The 18,787-nt window shown below is 43.1% G+C and overlaps 1 protein-coding gene across 2 annotated transcripts in view; it reads right to left on the bottom strand.

Moving 5' to 3' along the window:
• Window positions 1-364: 364 nt before the first annotated feature.
• Window positions 365-18,787, bottom strand: part of LOC126456791 (uncharacterized) — a 348,424-nt gene continuing 330,001 nt past the window's right edge. The window contains exons 9-10 of one of the 2 annotated variants that reach the window (XM_050092580.1): window positions 7,624-7,907; window positions 365-1,926 (exon numbers count right to left, since the gene is read on the bottom strand). In XM_050092580.1, coding sequence (XP_049948537.1) covers window positions 1,912-1,926; window positions 7,624-7,907 — 299 coding nt within the window. In that variant the 3' untranslated portion in view covers window positions 365-1,911. The remainder of the gene's footprint in view (window positions 1,927-7,623; window positions 7,908-18,787) is intronic. The other variant, XM_050092579.1, reaches the window with a different exon arrangement.

Raw genomic sequence — 18,787 nt, 5'->3', positions numbered from 1 at the left:
TCGCTGTTCTCATTTCTACTACTTCTCATTACCTTCGTCTTTCTCCGATTTACTCTCAAACCATACTGTGTTCTCATTAGACTGTTCATTCCGTTCAGCAGATCATTTAATTCTTCTTCACTTTCACTCAGGATAGCAATGTCATCAGCGAATCGTATCATTGATAGCCTTTCACCTTGTAATTTAATTCCACTCCTGAACCTTTCTTTTATTTCCATCATTGCTTCCTCGATGTACAGATTTGACAACTATGGGTAGCAATAAATGCTTTACGAGAATACGCTGTGTGGCGAAAATACAGACAGGGAAGAGGTTGTGGGTAAAGCTTAGTGGTTGAGGAAATAGAAACACAGAGACAACTGTATTAATTCCATCACCATTTTATTGCATGCTCTTACAAAATTTTGATAAAATACAGAAGGAACACATTAAGACGTACACATTACTCAGTCATGCTCTTCACTTTCGCAGTTTACTTAGGCGAGGCGCGCCGTAAGGCACATCGGGACGTTTCGCTCGCATGCGGTCACACGCGTTCAGAAACCTGCTCTCATCCTCCAAACACTTCTGCTAGCCTGTATCTGAACACTGCCACTTGATTTTGCTCTCGAAATTCGTCCAAGGCACGTCATCGCATCGGACAAATCTCTGTTCACCTTCCAGAAAAGCACATTTCTTTTTTACAAATTAGAAAAGCAAACCCATCGATTGTCTTCGTTCGCTACACAGCATGTTTACATCGAGACAAGCGCACCCCCGCAAGCAACGCAAAAGATGAAAACAAACAAATCAATCATAAAAGGGGACAAATTTACACGCAGACACTCAAAAAATGGCAAATCTCATTCACAGTCAAACCTTTCATACGGGGTACGGTATTTACAAAGGATAAACACTACAAAACATACCGAAAACTAAGCAAAAACATTGTGGTTATTGCACAAAGGGGCCTATTATTAAAAATAAATTTAGTATTTAGAAATATTACACATTCTGAAACAGATGGTTCCGTTCAGAACAATACAATATAATTGCTACATAGTGTTTCTTTTCGAACAAAAGAAACCAGAGTACATAAGTTTTTCCATTGTACCAGCGAATCGACATCTCCACATTTGTTCTGGACAAAATGCAGAACGATTCGTATAGTATTTTACTCAAAAGACTTACTGGTTGAGTATTTCGCAATTAATATCATTATAAATAGGAAATAAGATACAAAATTATTACGCTGAAGTACGAGAGAATTAAAAACAAACTGATCATAGTCATAACGTGTACATAACTGTGTCACCTCTAGCTGATATCAACGCCTGAAGAACAAAAGACCACTTATCATACTCTTTTTTTATAGTGGTCTCGCGAGCCATACACAACTTTTAAATAATAATTACACATCCTTCGATTCGCAACAACAAGGCACTCCATTCGGCGACGTAGCTCCGTCGGAATGTATGGGTCGTGTGGGAACAGGCGGTAAAGCGAGGGAATGTTAACTGCTGATGCGCAACAGCAACGAAACCCGCTCAGCCGTCGGTTCCGAAGCGAGGAGACACTTGTCTCTCTCTCTCTTGAAGCAGTCTTTGACACACTCAGAATTCACGCACAAGAAAACCACATGGCCCCTCCGCGCACCGGACAAGTTTCCGGCTTCAATCAGAATATAACAGTCAGTCGACGGCCGCGCTAGTGGCGACAGCCTGGTAACGAAGAGTGATAACAGACGCAACAAAGTGAGAACAAGAAATGCAGGGGCGCCTATTCAGACGAGCAGCGCTCGCTCGCGGCGGTGTTTTTCTTGTGGGAGGGTCCTTCAGTCCCAGTCGCCGACGAACATGGCTCTCGGCGTCGGTGGGATGTAGGCTCTCGTCGGGATAGGCAGGCGGCCGTATATGTGGTTGTAAGGCGACTCTAGCGCCTCAGAGTCTGCAACAGAAACACGAGCAGCGTTATAGCACAACTGCAGGAAGAGGCAGTCGTATTACACAATAAGTGAGTACAGTGTTTCATCCCCTCCTGTTCTCTCCTTATCATTCTGAACAAATAAGTAATCTGTCGACAAGAAAATTTCACTGTTTTTAGTACTGAGCTTCGACATGTGCTGCGCATTCACTACAACTGAGCTTTTCAAAACTCATATTGTTCTTAGTATTCAGTTACCCTCGTGTAACAGTTGCACCTCAAACTTTCCATAGAAAAATTTTCGTATTTTTATATTGTTCTAGTTAAGAATACTTCTATTTCGTACTGCCTTCATAAAAAGGTATCAGCTATTAGTTAAACACATGTCAGATGCTGAGAGCCATAAGGGGCCAAGGCACAAACACGGAGTTTCGAGAAAAATAGATGTTTGTGAAAATCAAATTTATAGGCAAACCACCACTCTTATAGATTTAACTTGTTATTTAACCAAGTCACAACACCCTATATCTCCTATAAAAAATAAAATACCCACTTTATGTTACGAAATTTTAATTAATGTTTAGGATTACTATTATTAATGTTAACAAACAAAATTTTCATAAATAGTCTAGCATCAGTCTCATTTTCACTGTCGTATGGTTTGTAATTTACGTGAAACTAGAATCAGAACATAAAGAACGGATACTAAACACATTACACACCCAACTGCGACCTCTCCCAGCACTTCATGGTTCTCCTTATCACCATCTTCATTAACAACATTCTCCGGATTGACGTTCAGATAAAACTGTCTGTTCACCTCAGGCATGAAATCCAGTAGTTTTATTAAGTCCGTGAGTTTGAAATTCAATCTAGTAGTTTTGTTAAGTCTTCATGTTTCAAGGTTGATGTTTGCCTTCCACCTACGTATTTGGGCACTAGATTTTGCAAACTATATAGAAACTGTGGGCAACGTGGCGTGAAGAAAATGGTGACTTCACACGACTCCAATAAAGAATATGTTATTTTAAACAGCAATTCATGGCAACCTGTTCACAACTTCATCGTTACAAAATTTCTGGAATGTGCATTGTCACCAGGAATATCATCTTTTGGTTTGGTAGTGAGGTCGGTAATGCTCATAAAGGTTTCCAAATTCTTAGCGTCCATTGTACACACTTTAATGCTGAAACCATGGAACGTGACGCAGTGATAATGGCATTCCTTCAGGTGCTTCAAGCTTTTATGAAGAAATGGGGTTCAGTGTAGCCAGGGAGAGTTCCTACAGCAATGAAAATGTATGCTTTGGACCCATATGGAAGTGAATGTCAGAGAAATAAGTGAGATAGCTTTTCACAAATACACATATATACCAGTATAGTGGTACAACAGAGTAACACTGATTCACCGTAAGATAAACAGATGTCAGGAGCATGCATACATGCTACAATCGCAAAACCGATAACAGTGTGCTTCAGGCCCTTATGGTTCTCAGCACCTCGTTTCCTTCTTAGTCACATTTTTCTTACTCGCGGTATGCATGAAAAGCAATTCCTTATTGCTTGGGCAGATTCACATTACTGGACACATTAAAAAGGTACTTTTTTTTAACAATCTGTTTTATAAAGAGAGGATACTGCCTATTTGTCTTTCATTGCAACATTTACGAGCTGGCATTCAGGTATAGCTTTATATTAACCAATACCAACTATGATATTTGTTCGCCAGAGAGGTGGTGAAGAAACAAAATAAACAGGAAGGAGAGGAACAGTTAAACAAGATGATTAAGAAATTTCAAATGTCTTTTTGGAAATGAATGACAGATTATAGCAAATAAAAAGAACATGCAGTTTAAGAAAGTTGATACGAATTAAAAAAAGAACTGCAAATATATAGAGAGACACCGAAAGGAAAAATTTGTAACTGTAGTCGGATGTTAAGTTACAGCCGCGTGAAGGATTTTCAACATTTCCATCTGAATAAAACATAATGTACAGGTAAATGAAACGGATCGGATGTTATGGAATAACGTAGAATGAATGTGAAATGAAAATATTTTGTCGAGACCTAGTAACACCTTCCCACAACATTTAGAGACCTTTGTCGTGCCATTTTATAATAGTGATTACTGATTCTTCAGTGGTAGTTATGTTACTAGTTACTACTTCCTTCCCGGTTTCAGTCCTCGTAATTACTTGAGGAAACTGTTCACGTTGTATGAGATCCAGCTTATATGTTCCTGTATATTTGCTGATTTCTGCTGCAGCGCACAGACTACTCAGTTCAATACTCGGATAATTTTGAATTCTCATCCCTGAAGAAGACATATTTTATACAGTTTAGTAGACTGATACCTTGCAGTATTAACATGCATGTACCTCTATGGTATACCCTCTCCATGCATATTATTTTCTTTATTGTCTCTTGATCCACCCAAAAAATTAATTTAAATTTCTTACACATAGTCATATTTAATTTTGCCGCTGCCGAATTAGTAGACAGTCAGTGCGTGAATGTTAGACACAAAGTGACCCACAGAAGAAACACAAACCTTTGAGTTAATTGTAGGAAAAGGAGTAGACAAAAAGAGATCACATAAATGAAAACCCCAGTAACCATAGATTGGACATATGCAAAACAGACGTGCGTAAAGAACCATTTACCAGAACATATATTTGAAAGGTGACACAAAAGTAAGCAAGTATATTCAGGACGAATTATGTATGTGACTTTCTTACTGTTCCCTCGTAAATCAGATTCCCTTTATCAGAAGAAAATCTGGAGTAGAACTGAAAATTAAAGTAAGAACATACATATACACAGAACATATTTTAAATTCTGATAGAGGTGCAGATACTGAAATAAGTATTTTACAAAATTTGAAGAAATAGTTTTGTAAATTATTAGTGTTAGTAATTGTGTCGGAAAATGTGTCTTAGTATACTCAATTCCCAGCAAAAAACAGTTTATATTTCGGAACTTAACTAAAGAATAAACGTACCATCCGTATAATTATTTGGTTACAGATTGCCTTTATGATAAATTCCTTCTCATTAGTTCACGTCACTTATTAACAGATGTTTAGTGTTTTTCCTTTCGTTACGGCTGTGTACGGACTGAGCAATGTTATTTTCTGCCCCGTCCGCGATTCTTCTGAACCCATCTATAGTTGTCATTAATGAACACAGCACGTTGGTTATACAACAGCTGATTGCGTTAAAATTATCAGTGTCCCATATTTAACACGCCCATTGAGTCTTATGTAGGTAAACAGCGTTACCTCCAGTACTTTCCTGACCCCAACACGGTATTATTGGATCTGTGCAGTGACTGCAATCCCCATTCGCTTGAAGAAACTAACGTCGTGACTGTTCGGTTAGGCCATGGCTTTCCATTCCAGTGGGACCCACGAAACGGGACCACGAACTACAGGGAGTGAGTGCCACCTCACCTCTGCTACCACGAAAATTTTTAATCTATTCACTGCTTTCAACGCTTTTTGCTGCAGTTTGTCATTCATTAAAAAAAAAAAAAAGAGACAGAGAGTTCGACAACGTAAAACGGTGCAAGGTGTTCGAAATTCTTAGGAAATAAATGTAAGCTATAGGTATAAACAGGCAATATACAATATTTACAAGAGTCAAGGAGGGACAGATAATGAATAAAAGCCCAGAAAAGAAGTATATCGCCGCTACTGTTCAATCTGCACGTCAAACAGCGATGACGGAAATAATAGACAGGTTGGGGAGTGGCATTAAAATCCAGGATTGAACGATATCAACGTGCAGATTCAATGATGGCATTGTTACTGTTAATGAGACTTGGGAGGAATTGCAGAACCTGTTGAATGGAACCAACAGTCCAAAGATGTGCACTGAGAATAAATCGAAAGACGAAAGCAGCGAGAAGTAGCAGAAATGAGATTAACGATAAACACCAAAATTAGAGATCGAGAAGAAGATGAAACAAATGAATTCTACTAGCTAGGAAGTAAAATAATGTATAATGGATGAAGCAAGGAAATAAAAAGTAAATTAGCAGGGGCAAAGAACTCATTCTTGGCCAGTAGATGACTGATATTGTCAAACATCGCTATTAACTTCGGAGAATGTTCGTTCAGATTAGAGCATTGTATTGAAGTGAATCATAGATTGTGGGAAAAGCAGAAAAGAGGAGGCTCGGAATGTGTGAGCCGTTGTAGTATAGAAGTATGCTCTAAATTAGGTGGACTGATAAGATAAGAAATGAGTAGGTTCTCCAGAGAATCGGCGAGGAAAGAAATATATGGAGCTGACAGGAAGAAAGATCTGAATGAAAGCACACGTGTTATCAAGGAATAACTTTCCTGGTACTAGAGGGAGCTGTAGAGGTAAAGACTGTAGGGGAAGAGGAGAGATTCTAATATATACAGAGGGGTCCAAAAAAATGTATCCACACTTTTAAAGTCCATAACTTGCAAACTGATTGACGGAGTTGTCTCATTTTTGGTGAAAGTGTAGCATAAAGTCCAACTTAAAGATATCACTGTAGGTGTTCGAAATGGTCACCATTAACATCCACACACAAGCGATGCCGCCGAACTGCAGCACGAACTACTGACTGCAACGTGTTCAGCTGGATATTTGCACATGAATGTACGATGGATTCTCGAAGTTCATCCAATGTTCGTGGCTTTTGTCGATAAACGACGTCCTTTAGTGTTCCCCACAGGTAAAATCCCAGAAGAATTAGGTCCGGGGAACGTGGTAGATACTCCACAGCACCTCTACGGCCTATCCATCTTCCTGGTAAATTTTCGTCGAGATACGCCCTAACACGATTTCGGTAGTGGGCTGGGGCATCATCTTGTTGAAAGTAAACTCTTCCGTCTCCATACAAGTCTCGGATGGCAGGTAAAATGGATGTCTGAAGCTTCTGAAGGTACAACTCACCGGTAATTGTGTCGTCAATGAAGAATGGCCCAATCAAGCCCCGGTAAGACAACCCACACCACACATCTAATCCTGGCAAATTCACGGCTTTGTCTACATGGACGTTCGGATTTTCGGTCCAGTAGATGCAATTGTGGCGATTTACCGTACCACTGAGTTTGAACTGTGCCTCATCAGACCACACAGTCATCTGTACTCCATTCTACGATCTGGGTCGTCCTCGTTCATTGCGTGTAGCAATCGTTTGATACTCATTTCGCCATTGCCGTTGCACCTCATTAATGCTTTCGTACTTAAAATACCACTTCAAAACTGTCTTCCTTTCATCGAACGTAAGCTTTGCGCCAGTCATGTTTACTCGAGTAACTAGGTGCAACTAAGAACAAAACACTGACTATCTGGCGACTGTCATCTGACAAAACAAAACAACGCAATACAACGCTTGTGTGGCGATAGCCGGAACTACAAACTATTAAACTACCAAAGGTGAGACAACTCCGTCAATTAGTTTGCCAGTTATGGACATTTAAATAGTTGATACATTTTTTTGGACCCCTCTGTAGAACAAATGAAGACGTTGGTTGCAAATACTACTCTGAGATGAAGAGGTTGGCACAGGAGAGGAATTTGTTGCGGGTCGCACCAGACCAGTCAGAAGAGTGGTGGGGCAAAAGTAAAGTATAGTTTGTCTCCCCCCCCCCCCCCCCCCCCCGGGTCTTGGGTGCTTTGTCGCGAGTTAGTAGGAGCTCAGAAGGAGAGCGAGAGAGACAGAGAGAGGCATGCGTGTTACCGTAGCGGCAGCGGCTTTGACGAGTGCATACACACCCATGCCGCTGTCGAAGGAGCGCGCGTGCCACATGGTGGGTGGCGGGTGATGGCCGTGGTGCGGGTGGTGGTTGTGGTGGTGCTGGTGGTAGATGGCCTGCTGCGCCTGCACGTGCGCCTGCGGCGGGAAGGCGGCGAAGCGGCCCACCACCGACGGCGGGGGCGGCGGCGCCGCCTCCTTGGGCGGCGGCACGCGTGACGTCACGAATTTGGGCACACGTGCGCGCAGCCCGCAGTAGTACGGGTCATCTGCAACAAGAGAACACCACCTTGTAAGTACGAGTTCACAGCAGCTGCCTAATAGCTTCTCACTCTAGAATGGTTAGGTTCTTTAACAGCTGTTAAACCGAGTAATGATAAACCTGTGTCTCATCAAAAGTATCCAGACATATGTTATTAGACATTAATATGGAGTGTGTCCATCCTTCGCCTGTATGATGGCTTTGCTGGGGACAGTATGAGTGAGGTGTGTGAATGTCTGTGGAGGAATAGCAGCCCATTTTTTCTCAAGACCCGAAACCAAAGAAGGTAGTGATGTTGGGCACAGGGTCTTGAGCGAAGTCGACGTTCTAACCCATCCCAAAGATGTTCCATTGAGTTCAGGTCGGGACTTTTGCAGGTCATCCCATTTCAGAAATGTTACTGTCCACAAAATATTAGGCTACTTTAGGACAGGTTACACTTTCATGCCGATACAATGTCGTCTCCTAACTATTCCGCTACTGTATGCAGTACATATGCTGCAAAATGTGTCCATACCCTTCCGTATTTAGCCTTCTCATAACCGCAATATGGAGACCACACACTAACCACGAGCCGCGCTGGATTAGGCGAGCGGTCTAAGGCGCTGCAGTCATGGAATGTGCGGCTGGTCCCGGCGGAGGTTCGAGTCCTCCCTCGGGCATGGGTGTGTGTGTTTGTCCTTAGGATAATTTAGGTTAAGTAGTGTGTAAGCTTAGGGACTGATGACCTTAGCAGTTAAGTCCCATCAGATTTCACACACACACACACACACTAAACACGAGAAACACCCACATACCTAATCCCATCCATACTTCACTGCTGACACGACATATGAAAACTGTTACGAACTCCAGGAGTTCAACATTTCAAAACTGTTCCATCAGACTGCCACAGGGTGTAGAGTGATTCATCACTCCAGATCTTTCCACTCATCTACTGTCCGCTTGCTACTATCCCTACACGGACTGTGCAACCTGGGCTGCTGATAGCACTTTGGAGTGATTCCTTCCACCGATTTCATGTAAATGTGTACAGCCATCGTCCGCAATGCATAACGGTCCCTGTCCATCAGTGCATAAGGTGTGCCTGGTGCCGTTCAGCTGTGGCTGTTCCATTGCATCTGTCTCGTCTTCGAAACGGGAAGATATAACCGCAGCTAAACCACTTCACAGTCACATCACCAGCAGTTGACTCAGGCAGCTTCAGAAACATTGCTATGTCCGTGATGGGCTTGTTACTGATGTAACATCCGAAGATTCATCCACGTTCCAAGTCACTGAGTTTTCCTGTCGGATGCAGTCTGCTATTACTGCTTCTCTACTGACAACGCAATACTCACCACTATCTTTTATACTGATAGGTCTGCCTCTCAAGATATCTACCCGTCAGTTGAGAATTATATACCGGTGTCTGGATACTTTTGCTTGGACGGAATACATCCTTTGGCTATACGTCATGCTGGCTAGTGCTAGATAACTGACAGGAGACTGGTTTACAGTGAACAGTGAAAAGCATGCAAGATGATGATTTTTATCCCTGTTGCAACAGCTAACTCAATTCTAGGGGGCATTTAAGGTTGGCACGTGACATCGTTAATTCTGACGATTTTAAATGATCGACTCTAAACATACGTGGGTATGACAAGGGTGGCTGTGACCAACCTTTGAGGTAGTCACTTCATTCGACAATAATTTCACTGCCACCAAAATAAAAGGTGATTAACTTCTTCTTCTACTACAAGTGCGAACACTTCTTCTTCAAGTGCGAATATTTCAGGGTGGGTTTTATCACGACTGTTAAAAATATCTATTGAAACTATGTTTACTGTTATTAATCACAATTTATTACATTTCCAACAAGTTTTTCAGAGGTTTAAACTCGAATCGTGAGGAATATGTGGATTAACATAAGTATGTATTGTCTGTACGACTTTGGAGTAACTATCCACTTCCAGAAGCCAGAATACAAAAAGAAAATACTATTTTAGTACATGGCTCAAAGTTTTGTGGAGGTCTTTGATTGAATAGGTGAACAAAAGAATAAATATAGAAATACGTTCATTGGTCACAGGCTCCGGTTTCTTCCGTGTTTGCACACACTTCGTAAACACTTAAGTACGAGAATAGGGCATCTAGGCTTTAATAAGTGCAAAGAATATACAAAGTAATAATGTTGTCATCAGTCACAAAAAACATAATACTATTTTAGTGCAAGTCTGCAAATATTATAGAGGTCTTTGGTTCCAAAATGTTTTAAATAACAAACAGATCTGCTAACAAGCTGACAGGGAGTACCGAAAATGATAGTTTCGACATGACATATTCATTTGACGCTGAACTGCCATTACATGGTGATGATCAAGACAGTATACTTTTTTTTTTGAAAATTTTGCATATTATTATATTAATTCTCCGTTGCTGTTACAACAGATTGCTGGAAATAAGCAATCCGCAAAGAAAAAACTGTAGAATTAGAAAAGGATACGAGGGCACCTTTCGTTTGTGGTAATGAGGAAAGTATTGCAATTCATTATAGCACATGAAATCATGACGATTTGTAACAAATGCAAAACAACATACAATGAAGCGACATTCATGTATGTCAGTGATGGGAGTCACAAAGTGATACCAGAGTGGGACAGTCCGTTCCACATCGGCCCGTCCGAGTCAGCATCCGGCCAGGTGACAAATATAGTTGTTGACTTTTTGTTAGAAAATACTGAAGAGAACGGCGCACTTTTGCAGAGTCCGCACATTTCAGTAATGCTGCCAGCTGCGCTTTGGTGACATCTTCGTTGCAGGCCTGAGCAGTGGTTAGCATATCTTCATACCATTTCTGCTGTCTTTGGTCTAGTCGCAGAAACTGGGCATCTGTTTACACAGTATTCCATTATTATTTCTGTGGATTAATGCCATTCCCATAGCTGTCGCAGTGACTACAGCATCTTTTGGTCCGTACACATTTCCGTATTTATCAATGCAAGACAAAAATGAAGATTCGGCCAGCATTTAGCTGGTCATGGCATGCAAAGAGCAGAGCCCAACATTCCGCGCCAGCGGTCACAAACACTCTGCTGGTATGTGAACTGTTTGTGCGAGAGTTTGAAGATATTTCACTCGTTCGCAATCAGCTTGAGATATAGCTGCTTCTACAAAACAATTTTCTCTACAACAAGAGCGCTGACTGCGAACCACGATGAGTACATCCACACCGCAGCGACCACCCGCAATCGATTGGGTTGCTTGTTACCAGCAGTTACCACTGCGGGAGGTCTCCATTTGCAGTGTGTGACACGTGCGCTGCCTCGGCAACAGCACGCGATCTTCAAAAGGTGCCGCCTGTAGCAGGCAACAAAGTAATGGTACACACATACAAGTGTGTTACGTGTCTGTGTCGTAGCTCTGCCCACTAATAACGTATTTCTTTGATATCTTCAACAGCAAATTACTCTTTAGCTGCAGAAACGTGACACTAGAATTCACCAGTACAGTAGAGTCTTGCCTATCGTGACAATTAATAACGAAGCGGAATTAGGGCTGTTACGGTCGTCTACACAAAAGGGAAGAAAAACATAAGACAGTCGGTATTTAACGATCGGCCGATTCGAGAGCTATTGTGTGCCGGAGAAGCAATAAATTGCGCTCTCCTTTTATTGCGCTTGCGAAGCGGCTACGCGGATTAATCTTGCAGTGAACGACAGACGCAAAAGGGAAAAAAAAGGAAGCGAGCAACGTAATCGGTCTCCACAGTTTGGCGAGTCCCGATTGGTGCGCCTATACCCCGGGCGCTGTCGTACCACTGTGCGTAATAACTGGTTCTGGTCCCGACGTGCGAACGGTGACAGGCTAATGGGCCGCACATTCTGAATTCCGCCTCTGGGATGAGGCTCCGCACAGAGGGCTCCCAGATATAGAGGGGGTAATTGGCGAGCACGGCGAATAAATTTTTCGCATGTGTTGATGCGTTCCGGCCGGCGGTAGGGAGCCTTGTTCAATGGCCATGATGATGAAGTCGTCGACGGTGGACAATGGGCGTTAGCTGATTAAGCCAGGGAAGATCACTGGACGAATAACATCTTATTATCACCGCTGTTGCCATGATACTGCGCAAATTGCCAATATTAAAGCCTTATACGACTTCTCGAGTAAACCAAGCTTCTTATAATGCTTTCGAACGAAAGTCATTGTCGTGATGTAACTTTTATAGCACACTAAAAAAATAAATAAATTTATTCAAGTAGTTGTCTACAAGAAATAGCGGCAATTACGAGGACCCCTATTGAAAAAGTAGCCTATAAGGATCGGAGGCACTAAAGAAAAGTGAAAACGCAGCGAACTAGGAAGAGGCGGATGAAGGAAAGAGACTCGCTTTCCTTCCTTGCTTGGGGACGCTGTCAAACAGAATTGCGAGGCTGCTTGGAAAAGGCAACATGAAAACCGTCTTCCGACCATCGCCTGACACGAAAGACTTCCTCGGCCGTCGAGACACCCATTAAAACTTACCCCACCAGAGATATACAGCATTCCTTGTGAATGAGATCGCCATTAAATCGGGCAAAGGCAGCGCCGCACCTCGAAACGCTACGAGGAACACATCAGCTGAGTACGACTTGGACATACAGAGGAATGATCAGCAGCAGAGCATAACATAAACGAAGATCACACTTTCGATTTTGTGAACAGCAAGTTAATATGCCGAGCAAGCGGTTATTAGGACAGCATTCTAAAGGAGTCTGTAGAAATAAAGACGCACGAGAACCTCGTCGGCAACGACGAATGTTATCAACTTAGTTCGGCGTGGAATCCCGTGTTAACTGCACCAGGACAAGACATATAAAAGAAATACTGAATAAAATGTTTGCACTCAGTTCTCTAAAAAGAGCAAAGTACGCTCTTGCCCGTCAGGGGAGAGAATGAAATGTTCTTAAAAAAAACTCGACACTACGCCAGATGAAGATGTTTTAAACACTGGACGAAACGTCGCGCCATCTTAATGCTACCACCATACTGGAAACCCGAGAAAGTCAACGTTCACACATACAACTACAAGGAATTTCCATTATCAGCGAATTGTGCAGTTCTTTGGCTTTCGGTAGTCATCAGACAATAAGGTTTCCTTCCATGGTGAAAAACTTAGGGATCCTCGGTTGCGAAGAAGATGCGACGCTAACAGCATCCGATTGCGCGATGTATGTTACAAATTGTTATTACCAGCAATTTTAAAGTAATGCTGATTATGTAATGAAGCACACCATTCGTGTTCTGTAGCACGTATCTGCGGTGTATTACGTGATTCAAGCCACGGGATGGGTTAAGTGAGCCTTAAGCGAACAGCATCTGCTGCTTGTGCAAGTATTTACTCGTAACAAATGTTCAAATATGTGTGAATTCCTAAGGGACCAAACTGCTTAGGTCATCGGTCCCTAGACTTACACACTACTTAAACTAACTTAAATCAACTTATGCTAAGAACAAAACACACACCAATGCCCGAGTGAGGACTCGAACCTCCGGCGGGAGGGGCCGCGCAATCCATAGCATGACGCCTCAAACCGTGCGGCCACTTCGCGCGCCTACTCGTAGCAGTTTGGAGTTTAATACAGCAGTGAATACTTGTCATTGTAATGGGGATCTTCGTCTTTATTTTGAATGACCGTTTCATTTCCTTACTTATGAGTCTTTGGTTATAAACCAAACAGAGCCTTCCTCTATAGTTGGTAACACACTGGAGAAGTGTGACTGTTTTCTCCCTTGATGAAATCTAAGAAACTGTTCTACGTGGTCTGCCAAAACGGCTATGGGCCGTTCGCGCACGGCAAAACTCTTATTACATTCCACGTAAGTATTCTCCAGACAAGGACACCACCACCAACATAAACAGTACCCTCCTTTCTAACCATTCTTGGTTCAAATGTCTCTGAACACTATGGGGCTTAACATCTGAGGTCATCAGTCCCCTAGACTTAGAACTACTTAAACCTAACTAACCTAAGGACATCACACACATCCATGCCCGAGGCACTATTCGAAACTGGGACGGTAGCAGCACCGCGGTACCGGGCTGGAATGCCTAGAACGGCTCGGCCGGCTGAACCATTCTTGCGCTGAATTTATCAACAAGACTATCTGGCACGTTCTACTGTCCAGTCATAATGTTCCGTAATCAATGGTATCTTCTATATCACGTGATATTCAGTTAGCAGAGGCATTCATACGGTATGATACCACTTTACACCGTAGCGACGAGGTGGTTTTGCAGGAGACGACGGCCTACGTGTTGTCGCTTTCCAGCACAAAAGCCTATCATCCAAACTCTGTTGACAATGACATTTTATCATCATGGAGGTGGCCCTAAGACAGACACTAGGCCGGCCGTTGTGGCCGAGCGGTTCTAGGCGCTTCAGTCCGGAACCGCGCGACTGCTACGGTCGCAGGTTCGAATCCTGCCTCGGGCATGGATGTATGTGATGTCCTTAGGTTAGTTAGTTTTAAGTAGTTCTAAGTTCTAGGGGACTAATGACTTCAGATGTTAAGTCCCATAGTGCTCAGAGCCATTTGAACCATTTGAACAGACACTAGTCTCTGAGTCTTGACACAATCCACCATCGAAAGGCCAATGGCTAAACCTTCATGGATATGGACTGCCATATAGTCTGGACCTGATGAACATTTCATTTCCCTAAAACTTCTGCAACACTCATTCTAGCAGTCATAACCAAGAAGTAAGGAAGGCAGATATGATTTAACTGGCAGTCGACACCGTGGTCATTAGTGACGTAGTCAGTCGAATGTCTGACGACTGCCACAGTCACATATCATATTGTAATCTCTCCAACATGTCAACACACCCCACGTGAGTTGCACATCAATATAGATCACCAGTGATTATCTGATTCACCGTGCATTAGTGTTAGATTATTCCTTGAGGGTGTTACTTCCAACCACTCAAGTGCTCCCTTTCTGCGTCCGTGTATATACCATACTAATTAGTGCACAGCGCATGGGGGAAAAAAAAGCCTGCGACCAGGATCACTGGAGCATTTGACGCTGCGCCCTAATCGTCTTTTTATCCCTGCCTATGGTGTCTCCCGTTACCAGTATCTGAACTAAAATGCACCGAGAGAGCCGGCCGCTGTAGTCGAGCAGTTCTAGGCGCTTCAGTCCGGAACCACGCGGCTGCTACGGTCGCAGGTTGAATCCTGCCTCGGGCATGGATGTGTATGTCGTCCTTAGGTTAGTTAGATTTACGTAGTTCTAAATGTAGGGGACTGATGACCTCAGATGTTAAGTCCCATAGTGCTTGGAGCCATTTGAGCAACGAGACAGGAAGCTGATTAAGTCACTGAAACGTTGCTATACTTTTTGCAAGAAGCAAACCTCATATTCTCGTATGGGAATCCTAGTTTAGTCTATCTGTTGTTTCTCTAACCCACTCCAATCGAATGTAGCGATGATTCCTTCGGTAAGGTTTCGGCCGGTCCCCCTTGAATAATTCCCCAACTGAGCTTGGTGTAACAGACACACTAAAACTTAACCTCATTTCCTTTCTCGTTTGTTTTTTCACTGCCACTAAACGTGGTAAGTTACGCGATTGTTATGCCAAATTGTTTCTCGAGAATAAGGAAATCAATTTGATACCGACGTGACTAATTTTTCGCTACGCACGATCTGGCCCCTGCACGTCCGTGGGAGCGGAGACGCAATGGCGCATCTTCCCAGAATTCCGTGGTCGAGTCAACAAAAGACAGCGCCGGGGAGGCACGCACGGCGGCGCGGCCCAGCGCCGGAATGCCGTCCAATTTTGTGCGAATTAGAAGCTGTCACGACCGCGTCAGCGGCAAAGCGACAAGTCTCCTTTATGCACTACCGCTGCGGAGGATCCCGGCCGGCCCAAGAAAGGAGTCCAATTACTTTCACTGGAATACTTGGCTTTTGTGCGGAGGAATTCGATTGCCGCAACAGATGGTGCAGTAATTACAGTCGGGCGTGGCGTTCGGGCGCCACACATGTGGCAAGTTTTTTTGGCTAGCTTACCTGTAACAAAAGTGCGACATATATTTTTTTTTATACAGTACGTCGTCCTCCGACTGGTTTGATTTCGTCCTATATTTCCTTCATTGGTGGATCCGTGCCATCTGACATCGTCAATAATCAAATTTCTTATAGCAATGATCAAACTTGACATTTGGTGAACACGTGTTTTGTTTACATTTTTACGTGAGTTGTTTATGTTTTCATAGAGTTTCCGCGTAACCTAGCGCCCTTGTTGTTCCATGAAATCATGCTACCGACCACTACTTGTAGTGGATAACTATGGTAACTATTTTTAATGTTATCAAATAGTGACGAAGTACTGTATTTTTTTCCAGTCAGTGCAAACTTTAATTTTATTAATGTATTATTTACTTAATATGTTTTAGAACAGTTAGTCTAATTCTGAAGACGACGCTCATAGTAGCGTCGTTGCCTGGTCAATTTTGACTTTATGTTTGTGACCGAAGGCTTATTTGTTCTAATATTGTTACCAAATAATAATTTGATTATATGATTTTATATTTGTTCCACTGATTTAATAATAACATTCACACGATTTTCACTCTCTGCAAGTTACGACCTTCCTTCTTTGTTGAGGTCTACTTCACCAGGATAGCGTAGTACATATCCCGCTTCTACTTTTACGTTTGATATCATACTTTAAATTTCCTTTTTAACATTCCTTAACGGGTTGGTACAGTGGTCCATTTAATTTTCATCATATTTTTGTAACACCGCGTATCCAAAGCCTATAGTTTCCGGATTCTCCAGTCTTCTAATTGTAGGCGTTTCACTTCTGAGAGTGGATTTCGTCATCGACGCAGATTCAAAGCCTTTCCCCATTCAGTATGTCGCTGAAGAACCTCTTCCTTTTCTGCCCTACTATTCATTTTATGGCAGCTTTGCCTCGCCAGCTGTACGTTTTTCCCCCATAGAAATCATGGCCATAAAATTATTTTTTAAAAATTACAGTGCTAGGACGGACGAGATGATACACAATAGAGCAAATTATAAGAAATTGGTAACGAGCTAACAAAATTAATTTATTGGCGACAGTCTTAATACACATTAGTCCGATGTACAATAATATCCGACTGAAGGTCGTACAATAACACTGAACCTTGTTGAGGAAAACAAGAATCAGAGCTGTCTCGTACGGAAGAAGACGGAAATAACGCCGGCCGTTGTGGCCGAGCGGTTCTAGGCGCTTCAGTCCGGAACCGTGCTGCTGCTACGGTCGCAGGTTCGAATCCTGCCTCGGGCATGGCTGTATGTCATGTCCTTAGGTTAGTCAGGTTTAAGTAGTTCTAAGTCTAGGGGACTGATGACCTCAGATGTTAATTCCCATAGTGCTTGGAGCCATTTGAACGTAAATAACGGAAAATACAGTAGATTTATAGACGTCAGTGATGGGTGTATAGTCTTCCATACTAGACATCCAAATTCTGTCATTTTGTACTGTGCGTTTCTCAACTTCAGAGCATCACTTTGCTTTTGAGCTTATTTATCTAGCGAATCTGTTCGCTTTATTTTATGTTACTTGTTCTGGAAAGTGTGTACTTCTGGACTCATGCACAGCAAGTCAATGTTACTGTTTAATGGAAAACAGTAGCTCGTACCAAAATAATTTCAACGTCCTTTTATTGGCATGAATGTCCAATTTTCTTTTATGCTTATGGTCCATCAGAAAAAATCTATGGTAGAGGGAACGTGACAGTTCCTAAGTCTGTTTTGAACAGCGGCACAAAAAGTTATGCTAATTGCTACTGTAGAGACGGATGAGCGGAACGTAGCATAAAATTCACTGAAGTGAAGCCTGACTACAATTGTCTGAAACGGTCTATTCTACTCGTTCATATCGATTTCGTAGGAATCTGAAATACTGCAACAGTAAGTTGAACGACTGTGTCATGTCAGTGCTTTTATATGCAATAAATTAATTTTGTACCACTATTTAGGATAACGTCAAACTTTATCTTCGCTAGGACCTGTTAGACATATTCTCATTATGTCACCGTTCCAGTGGTCACGGACGATCCGTCTACATGTGTATGTGTATGTGTGTGGTTCAAATGGTTCTGGGCACTATGGGACTTAAAACATCTGTGGTCATCAGTCCCCTAGAACTTAGAACTGCTTAAACCTAACCAACCTAAGGACATCACACACATCCATGCCCGAGGCAGGATTCGAACCTGCGACCGTAGCAGTAGCGAGGTTCCGGGCTGAGCGCCTAGAACCGCTAGACCACCGCGGCCGGCTGTGTGTGTGTGTGTGTGTATTTGTGTGGAGGGGGGGGGGGGGGGTGGTTGTACTGAGGGTTCTGGTGTAATACAAAGTACAATCTGGCGATCGACAAATTCCAACGCGTCAGCATTATCTGGCAGAGGTGATTGGAGGAGAGAGCACAATGCGTCTTGGTGAAGGCGTTCCCTAACGCTCTTCTTCGTGACATCACCCCCATACTGTTCAGGTCTTGGGTTCGACAACCCGTCGTACCTCTGCCTCCTCCTGCGTACTTTATGTTACCGAGCGGACAGTTAGACATACTGCCCACGACTGTCCACTCAAGCAGGACGGGCAGCCACGCCGTACATACTAAACGTATCGGCCGTGGCGACACTACAGAACAGTGGCCACTGAGCGAGAAGCTACAAAGTGCAGTTGTGCGTGCGTGTGTGTGTGTGTGTGTGTGTGTGTGTGTGTGTGTGTGTGTGTGTGCGTGCAGGGGGCAGCTCGGGCAGCCACGCGGCACCAAAGTGTACCGTAAATCAGGCCACAGCGGTGATAATGGGCGTCGCCCCAGGTGTTGCGAGAGACAGGCTTCTCTGCCTTTACAGAATGCCCACGCGT

The sequence above is a fragment of the Schistocerca serialis genome, chromosome 2 (assembly GCF_023864345.2).
Source record: "Schistocerca serialis cubense isolate TAMUIC-IGC-003099 chromosome 2, iqSchSeri2.2, whole genome shotgun sequence".
NCBI lineage: Eukaryota > Metazoa > Arthropoda > Insecta > Orthoptera > Acrididae > Schistocerca > Schistocerca serialis.
The sequence above is the reverse complement of the archived record's forward strand: the minus strand, read 5'-3'. Positions and strand labels throughout refer to the sequence as shown.